Source organism: Corvus hawaiiensis, chromosome 6, assembly GCF_020740725.1.
Source record: "Corvus hawaiiensis isolate bCorHaw1 chromosome 6, bCorHaw1.pri.cur, whole genome shotgun sequence".
Taxonomy (NCBI): domain Eukaryota; kingdom Metazoa; phylum Chordata; class Aves; order Passeriformes; family Corvidae; genus Corvus; species Corvus hawaiiensis.
In genome coordinates, this window is record NC_063218.1 from 15,227,620 (window position 1) to 15,236,532 (window position 8,913).

The 8,913-nt window shown below is 40.2% G+C and overlaps 1 protein-coding gene across 1 annotated transcript; it reads left to right on the forward strand.

The window, feature by feature from the left end:
• Positions 1-1,272: 1,272 nt before the first annotated feature.
• On the forward strand, positions 1,273-7,296 carry LOC125328168 (alpha-1-antitrypsin-like). Its single transcript, XM_048308421.1, has 5 exons — positions 1,273-1,350; positions 2,101-2,790; positions 3,235-3,505; positions 4,234-4,381; positions 5,115-7,296. Exons 2-5 carry the CDS (start codon positions 2,118-2,120, stop codon positions 5,319-5,321), a joined length of 1,299 nt encoding a protein of 432 aa, XP_048164378.1. The 5' UTR covers positions 1,273-1,350; positions 2,101-2,117; the 3' UTR covers positions 5,322-7,296.
• Positions 7,297-8,913: the final 1,617 nt, after the last annotated feature.

The following is an 8,913-nucleotide window of genomic DNA, read 5'->3' on the forward strand; positions in this document are numbered from 1 at the left end:
TTGAGGGTCTTGTATCCAGATCAAGTAATTAGGTATTCCAGCCCCTAGGTTAGTGTGCAAAAAGATTAGCACTGCTGAATTCAAAATGAAGAAGGTATGCCTTGTCCTGTTTGGTTGCTTGACTATGCAGCCATATAAAACAACCACAGGACAAAAACCTTGATTTGAGATTGAGGGGAAGAAAGTACAGTTCCCTTTCCAGCATTGCCTTCAACTTCCTAAGCTCATCTCCCCACCAGTGCTCTCATTCAGAGATGTTGAACACCTCTTGTGGGTATTTCAATATCTGATATAGCCTGGGGCTCCTGCTCAGAAATCAAATGCTTAGGAGCTTTCAGAGAGGGACATGTTGGCAACCAGATCTGTTAAAAAAAGTTCATTTTCTGACTTAGTTTTTCTTTTAGTGATTTGTTTATATTCAACCCTGAATATCATCCAGTGATGCCAGCATGTCTTCTTTAGCACTGGATGAAAGGTGAATTGGCAGCCAGTTCTGTGTCCTTCCGGTGTCCATTTCAGTTGCATATGATACAGAAGATTAACCTGAGGAAACAAGATATTCACTGACCACATGTTTCTCTTTGCAGTCAGTGTTGCTTCTTAGCAGTGGTGGGTTTGTTCTATAGCCAGGTGAAAACTCTTCCCCAGTTCCCCAAGTACTCAGTCACAGGTGATGGCCAACAGCAATGAGTGAATAACTGTATAGATTGTAAATGTCTCTCTAGAGTGGTAATGTCCCGTGGTATTCTCCTAAGAAACTTAGAGGCTGTTCACCAATCACACACAGTCTGCTCTGCATAAGAAAATTCCCAAAACCATTGAACATGGTGTCGAAGGTTGTGACTGAAGTATACAGTAAGACAGAAGGACTTTCTAAATCCAAACCCTGTTTTGAAATCCTGCAAGAGAGGTTATGGCTCCAGAAGGAAGCAAAGAAGACATTCTGGCAGGGACGCTGTGGTCCACCATGAGTGGTGCTGGCTCAGACAGACCCAGGCAAGGGATGGCCCTCACACCCAGTCGCAGCTTTCAGCTCCAGACATGGAGGGTATGGCTGTGGCTCTCTTGCCAGACATACATAGCAGCAGGTTTCTCCTGTCAATCCACAAGCATGGAAGCAACAGGAGATACAGTCTCTGCTCCATTCCTTCTTGCCCCCATCACCCAGCACTGTTAGTGTTTGTCTGGGTTCAACAAATTGTCCAAAATATCTGACACTGTAACTGCTTGTTGTGCATCCTCACTGGCAATTTTTATTTGAACTAATTAATGATTAACAGGGTGATCTGCTTAACTCTGTTTCATGGTACTGAAGAGAAGAAGGAGCAGACAAGACCAGACTGTAGCACTGTAAGTACCCTTTTAGTTTTCCCTTGGATCATTTGGACACTTCATTTTGGGGGGTTATGTTATTGCCTGGGAGTGGTGCCTTTGTACATAGGAAAAAGGAAATATACCTGTTATGAAAAAAGTCAATACATTTCAAAAGCCAGAAAGAACTGATAGCAAAGAAGATACTTCACATAATTAAGTAAAAATTTGGTTTGGAAACAAAAGAAATGCCTATAGACTTTTTTACTAAAAAGATTAGTGATCTAGTCTTTCATCTTTGAAGAAACTGTAAGAGTATTTTGTAATTTTGGTTCTAGATAGTATGATCTATGTTTATAATCACATTTTTGTTTAATACAGATCAAATTCTCTAAATATTTGATAAGTTGAGGAAGGATAACAGAGCTGCAGTAACCATCCTGCAGTACTGAGTACAAAACCAATTCATGTCAATTACTCTGGGGAAAAGGTCATAAGCTTCCAGCTATTTACAAATTTTAAAAGAATATGCTAATATTAAATTTAATACACTATTAAAAGTTTAAAATTACCTCTTTTGAAAGGGAGCTAGACTATATATGTATAAATAGTGACTCAGGAGGCATATCCTTTCCAGGAAACACTGACATGCATCAGAAATGTGAATTATAATTGTGTGGGATTTTGGAGAATAGGTGTTTTCTGAGCTCATCATTTTGCTTTACTGGAGGACACAGTATGAACAAATTCGTTTCCATGACATGTTCTGTATGTCTCTTTCTTTTCCAGAAACAGCTGAAAGGAAAATGAAGCCCACTATCTCCTTGTGTTTATTGTTGGTTGGTTTGGATACTGTTGCCCTGTATCATCAGCATCCCCGCTATCGAAATAAGCAAGATGATGCTAAACGGACATATTATCCAGGACATAGTTCTCAGTGGGAAGGAGCTTCTCCACATAAGAACAAAACTTTTGTCAAACTAGTTTTCGGCAATGCTGACTTTGCATTTTCCTTTTACAAGCTGGTCGCATCTGAAGCAACGGACAAAAATATTTTCTTTTCACCCATAAGCATCTCTGCTTCCTTTGCAATGCTGGCACTTGGTGCCAAGGCTATGACACTGACACAGATTCTGGAAGGGCTTGCCTTTAACCTGAAAAAGACTCAGGAGCAGGAAATACATGAAGGTTTTTGCCAACTCCTCCACATGCTGAACCGTTCAGACAGTGAATTCCATCTGAGCCTGGGCAATGCCCTTTTTATAGAAGAGACACTAAAACCACTACAGACGTTCTTGGATGATGTCAAAAGCTTTTATGAATCTGAAGTCTTTTCTACTGACTTTAACAACTCTGTTGGCGCTGAGAATCAGATCAACAGTTATATTGAGGAAAAGACAAATGGGAAAATTGTTAAGCTGGTGGAAAATCTTGATCCTCTGACTGCAATGGTCCTTGTTAACTATGTCTTCTTTAAAGGTAAGATATATCAAGGAGTGCAAAGCTAATGCTTATTACAGAGAATGAAAAGAGAAAAATAAGTAGTTTAAATATTTTAAAGGGAGGAAATCATGTTCAGTATCTGGAAGGTGTTGCTATAAATCCATGTATTTTTTGCCAGTAAAAATATGTCCTCACCTGGTTTAATGGAGTTTTAAAACAAATATCTTTGTTGAATTTGGTAAGTTCTTTCATGTGATCATAGACTCATGTCTAGTGAAAGATAGTGTTTTCAGTATTGTCTGTCTGTAATTGTCTTTAAGCACCTAAAAAAAAGATACAATGTTGTAACACCTGAGGATGCAGTAACATGAAAAAGATACTTGCCCTAATGAAAGGAAGGCTGTGGGACTAGGTCCTGTTACATTCACTGTGACCATTCCTCTTTATATTCCACTGAATACATTTTCTTTTTGTCATAAGCCCATTGGGAGAAACCCTTCAGTACATCACAGACAAAACAGGAGGATTTTTTTGTGGATCAGAAAACATCTTTGCAAGTTGACATGATGTATCGAAAAGGGTACTACAGAAATTACTTTGATGAAGAGCTGTCCTGTTGGCTGGTTCAGATACCTTACAATGGAGATGTTGTGGCATTATTTGTTTTGCCTGATGAAGGGAAGATGAAGCAGGTGGAAGATGCCCTCTTGAAAAGGACTGTAACTAAATGGGAAAAGTCCCTCCAAGACAGGTAAGCTTTTATTGCTAAGGTGAGAGGTGACCATGTTACAGATTAATAGTGTTTATGTCACCAAGACAAAACACTGGAAGACAGGTTATTTGACTGAACTCTATATACTTAATGGTTCCTCTGTGCTGGACTTCTCTTTCCTTAGTTGGAAAATGAAAATGAAAAAGAGCTACGGCTAGTGAACAAATAGGTAATTGAACTTGGGATTCATCTTAGGTTAAGTTCCTGGTTCAACCAAAAATTACTTAGCACCATGAAGAAGTCAACAGATCATTGTGTCATATAATCATTGGGAAACTACAATGGAGTAGCTGTTGGGTGCTAGGGTGTTGAGGGCATTCTTTGTAAAAGTGGATTCATTCACCATTACTGCAGCTATTTCTGTGGTAGCCTAGACCCTGGTCTGTATTCAAACAGCCTTAGGTCAGCTAGCTACAATCTTTTGAAAAAGCCCTCCTACCTGGCAGTAGTAGCTTTGTTTGCCACTCAGTTGGTATAGCTGTGTCTTACACCCCACTCCTTGAAACCCACTGCAGAGGCAGGGGCTAACACAGACTTCTTCTGCTCCAACCCTACACATTAAGTAGCTAACCTGATCAGAAATGTTATCTGAACCCTAAGAGAAGACTATAAACATTTAGAAAAACAAATGTCAAGTGTCAATATACTGAAGCCATTGAGGAGTGTTGCCTAGATGATGATTTGTCCCTATTTGTGTTTTGTTACAGAAAAATACATCTGCACATTCCAAAATTTTCTATTTCTGGTACCTATGATGTGAAAAAGATAATCAAACAAATGGGTATGGTCGATCTGTTTACTGAACAAGCTGATTTGTCGGGGATTACTGAGGAGCCTGGACTGATGGTTTCAAAAGTAAGTCAGCATGTGAAAGCAATCACAGGATTTGCCTGTTCCCAGGAACCTGAGATTAATATCCCATGAAAACCTTATCCCAGTCTCTCTGAAGCATCGCTCAATCATCAATAGCTGTCAGTCTGAAGGCGAAGGAAGCCCTGTCTTTCATAAACCTGAAGCCAAATGTGCTTACAAGGGGTTAGAAAGACATGGTTGAAGGATGAGGAAGACATACATATAATTAAATGTTCTTTTGGCTACTAAACAAAATTATCTAAATGTAGTGCATTAGCTTTGGTAAAATTTCCTCTAATTCCTCCTACAGAGGGAAAAAGGCTGTTATTCCTGCCCTTCTAGTGTTCTCAAAAAGTTATTTTTTTCAGCTAGATGACAGGGTAAATTCACAATAATACATGAAGCTGCCAAAGACAAAATTGAGTCTAGGCTAAATTACCAGGTTTCTTTGCTTCCAGAGTTTCTTGTCATCAGTCATCTTGAGTGCTCTTTGGCTGCCTGCAGTTTGAGGGTTACTCTCTGCACAAGAAGTGAAGGAGAATGGCTTGAGTGGTGTGATGGCTGTTGGTGCTGCGGTGGGAATGGGAGCAACTGGTGATGACCTTCCCAGAAGGTGCTGCTGCTCGGTCTTGCTCCAGGCAGGGCTCCCTTTGGCTGGACAAAGTGAAGAGGGTGGCAGGCTGCTCTCTTCTTGCTGGATTGCCAGCTGGAGGCTGTTTTGCTTTGTTCTTTGCAGGTGGTCCACAGAGCCATGTTGAATGTTCATGAGAATGGCACTGAGGCGGCCGGGGCCACAGTGAAGGAGGTTACCTGGAGATCTGGGGATTTTCCTCGCCCGCCTCGAGTCAGATTCAACAGACCCTTTCTCCTGATGATTCTGGATAAATTCACCCGCAGTGTCCTCTTCATTGGGAAGATTGTAAACCCTCGGAAAAATGACTGATTGACGAGACTTACGCATACCACTGGCTAAATTCCTGTGATTCAGTGAAACACTTAAGTATGCATACCCCTCTGTGCTAGTGCTCCTCTTTCAACCATTATCCTTAGAAATATTATTAACCCCTTAAAACACAATAACTATTTTTCCTTGTCCAAAAGTTACTAGGATTTCCACAACCTACACCTGAGTATAGTATGTAGTGTTAATGAAACACAAGTCATTTTTCACCAGTTTTATAAGAAGCCCTTTCTGATGTGCTCCTGTGGGGTACTCAGTTGGTCCAAAATCTCCAGTTGATGTTGGTATTGCTGTACAGTCACAGGGTGTGCATGTGAAAGGAGAAACAGGAAAAAGGAGGTGCAGGTTGTAAGTCCTGTCTGTTTAATCCACCAACCCTTGATGACTACTCTTAGATTCAGTTTTCTTTAATATTGGAATGAATTTTCATTAATTTCTTTAGGTTTTGTAACCAAGTATGGCATGACACTGCAGGATCAGTGACTGGGATGCTGGAGGAGACACCAGTGTAAATGGCTGATGAGTACAGCTGTTTTACTTTGCCTTCCTCTGACTACTCCTCAGTGGAAGCCCTCCCCATGGAGACAAGAAGGCTGCTTTTACTTTATAGATAATGTTAATTCTACTATGGAAGGAATCCATAGCAGAAAAAAGACTTCTGTTTTATCCTACTAATATAACTATCGTTGCTAATGCCTTCAGGCAAAAGTCTGATGGAGTAGTCCAGGACATAGCACCAGTTTCCTTTTCATGGATTTGTTGTCACTGTCACTTCTTCTTTCGATTGGTGCCACCGTCAGTATTCACTTTCCAGCTAGACTTGACAGACTGTGGTAGAAAAAAGGAGGAATGAGAATTGTAACTCCAGAAAGTTTGTATTTCCTCAGTAGGAACAGCAGAGCTTTCCTAGGTACTGTTAACTTGATTTAAGCTAACATAAACATGCATAAAAATGCAGAAAATATTTCAGAAGTCACTGTTCTAAATGTTAACAGTGGATTACTGCTATAGATTTTACTCTATATAGAGTAAAAACTGACTGGGAATTGATATTTGTACTTTTTCTTAAGGTTTCTGGAATCCAACTACACTAGATAGTTGCATGGTTATGAAAGGAAAGAAACACAAAGCAGTAAATGTTTAAATTATTTTATTATTTTTTCTTTAGTTTTTAAATCAACATCCCTAGCACATCTTATTAAAATATAGAAAAGCAATGAAAGCATGTAAACTATAGACTGATTAAATATTTTCTTACAGAATATCTCAAACTGGTTGGAAAAAAATATAAATGGCAATGTTTTAGACCTTAGTTTCTTAAGATGTCTGTGAAAAATATAACTTAAAAACTGTGGTGAATATTTTTAAAACACAATTCTTTTTTTGGTTTGGGGACCTTTATTTTCTTTCACATTAAATCAATGTTATCAAATATGAGTAAATTGTAGCATAAGAATACCAATAAGGAATAGTAAAAGCATTCCATGTCTATCTTCAGACAGGTAACAGTTGATATTCACTTTCAAAGTCCTCCTCAAAATCACATAGACCAATGACAAAAGTTCCTTACTTATAACTATTTAGTATGCTCCCTGTTTAGTAACAAGTAGTTGGCTTCATGCCTCTAAACATATAAGAACTTAGTCTTGGTGTTATACAGGTAAATTCATTCTACAGAAAATCATTTAAAAGTTCTTGCCAAATCTCAGGGCTAACACAGGATGCATTGTCAAAGTCCAGCTTTGCAATGACAAATAACTCTGTCGGCAAATATCAAGAGACTGTTTGTTGTTCCTTATGGACCTCAGATCAATAGTCTCTGTTTGTTAGTAGGAAAAAAATACCTAAATTCTATTTTGCCAACCACATCTCACTTTGAAAGTAACCTTGCTGCTTAACTCGTTGGAAACTGGATAGACAGAACTAAAGCTGATTTAAGAACAGGATGACCAGAAAATGACATGGTGATGAACGGTATGCCTACGGTATAGGAACCATACATGTCTTGCCTTGATTTTCTTTCTATTTTGGCAAAAAACAGAGCATGCTCCTCACTGCAAATGTGCAGCAAATTTGAGTAGTAAATAAAAAGTACAGAAGTATTGCATACACACACACCCCCCCCCCCCCCCCACCAAAACTGTCAGCATTAAGGTTGTCACAAACCCACTGCCGTCGTGGTTTGCTGAAGACAGTGTTTCTTGTTTCAGTCTGCTGTTTTGCTTCTCCTTTCATGGATTTTTGTTTCTTGGTTGGCTCTCTGACTGTGAGTTTTGTGACCAAGAAACCTCAGTGTAACCAAGGAATGACTTTCATCCTATCTAATAGAGAGTTGCTGCTGCATGCAAGTACTGTGATGGGCCACTTCAGGGCAGGGACATTGCTGGAGGATGGAGCTGGTAAGATGAACCACATGAGGGACAAATTGCAAAGGACATCTTCTAATGCAGCCTGCACTGGTGTCTACACACAGATGTGATGTGGGAGTGCATGCAACCATGCGCACGCGCGAGCTGCAGCCTCGGCACTGCCTGTATGAACCCTGAGGGAAATCTAGGATGGTATGGCTGAAAGCAGTCTCTGTAAAGGCTGAAAGCAGTCTTATGCCGTAGGTTAAAAGCCACAGAAGAAGAATTGCCAACATGGCAGAAACTTCGGAGCAGCACACACTGAGCAACTCCCTGAAATAAGGAGAAAAGGAGAACAAGCAGTGTGGAAATAGCAGTAAGCTGTGTTTGTTGTCATATTTAGGAACTAGAAGTGAAACAAAGACTAACATAAATGAGGAGCTCAGAAACCCAGGCTAACCCAAGATGGAGATAGATTTAACTGTTATCTACAAATTATGTGAAGTTAACAGACACTGGAAGAAAACCAGAGGCAATTTTGAGCAGTGTTAAAGACCATTAAAGAAGGAACAAGCAAAAGCAGGAAAGTTTATATTGTTGTGGGGGCAGAGAGAGAAATAGTATGCTTGAGGTATAAAAGAAAATAACATTTCCAACAGGCAGTGGTTAGTGCCAGTGCACAGGTCTGTCATTGTTCCCAGTGTTGTACAGCACCTGCTAGGAAGAAGCTAAAAGCACATGACAGAAGCAACAGCCTTAAATGTCATGGGCTGAAGACAAATTACATATTCTGCTGGAAAGGCCTACTAATACTCTGTTAAATGCACAAAATAAGGATGGAACACCTCTCCTATGAAGAAATGCTGAGAGAATTGGAATTGTTCAGCCTGGAGAAAAGAAGGCTTTGGGGTGACCTAATTGCAGCCTTGCAGTACCTGAAGAGATCCTCCAGGAAATATGGAGAGGGACTTTTTACCAAGGCCTGGAGTAGCAGGACAAGGGGGAGTGACTTCAAACGGAAACAAAGTAGGTTAGATTAGTATTAAGACGGAATTTTTCACTGTGAGGGTGGTGAGGCACTGAAACAGGTTGCCCAGAGAAGTTGTGGATGCCCCATCCCTGGTAGTGTCAATGACCTGGCTGGATGGGGCCCTGAGAAAACCTGGTGTAGTGGAAGGTGTCCCTGCCCATGGCATAGACTTGGAACCAGATGATCTTCAAGGTCC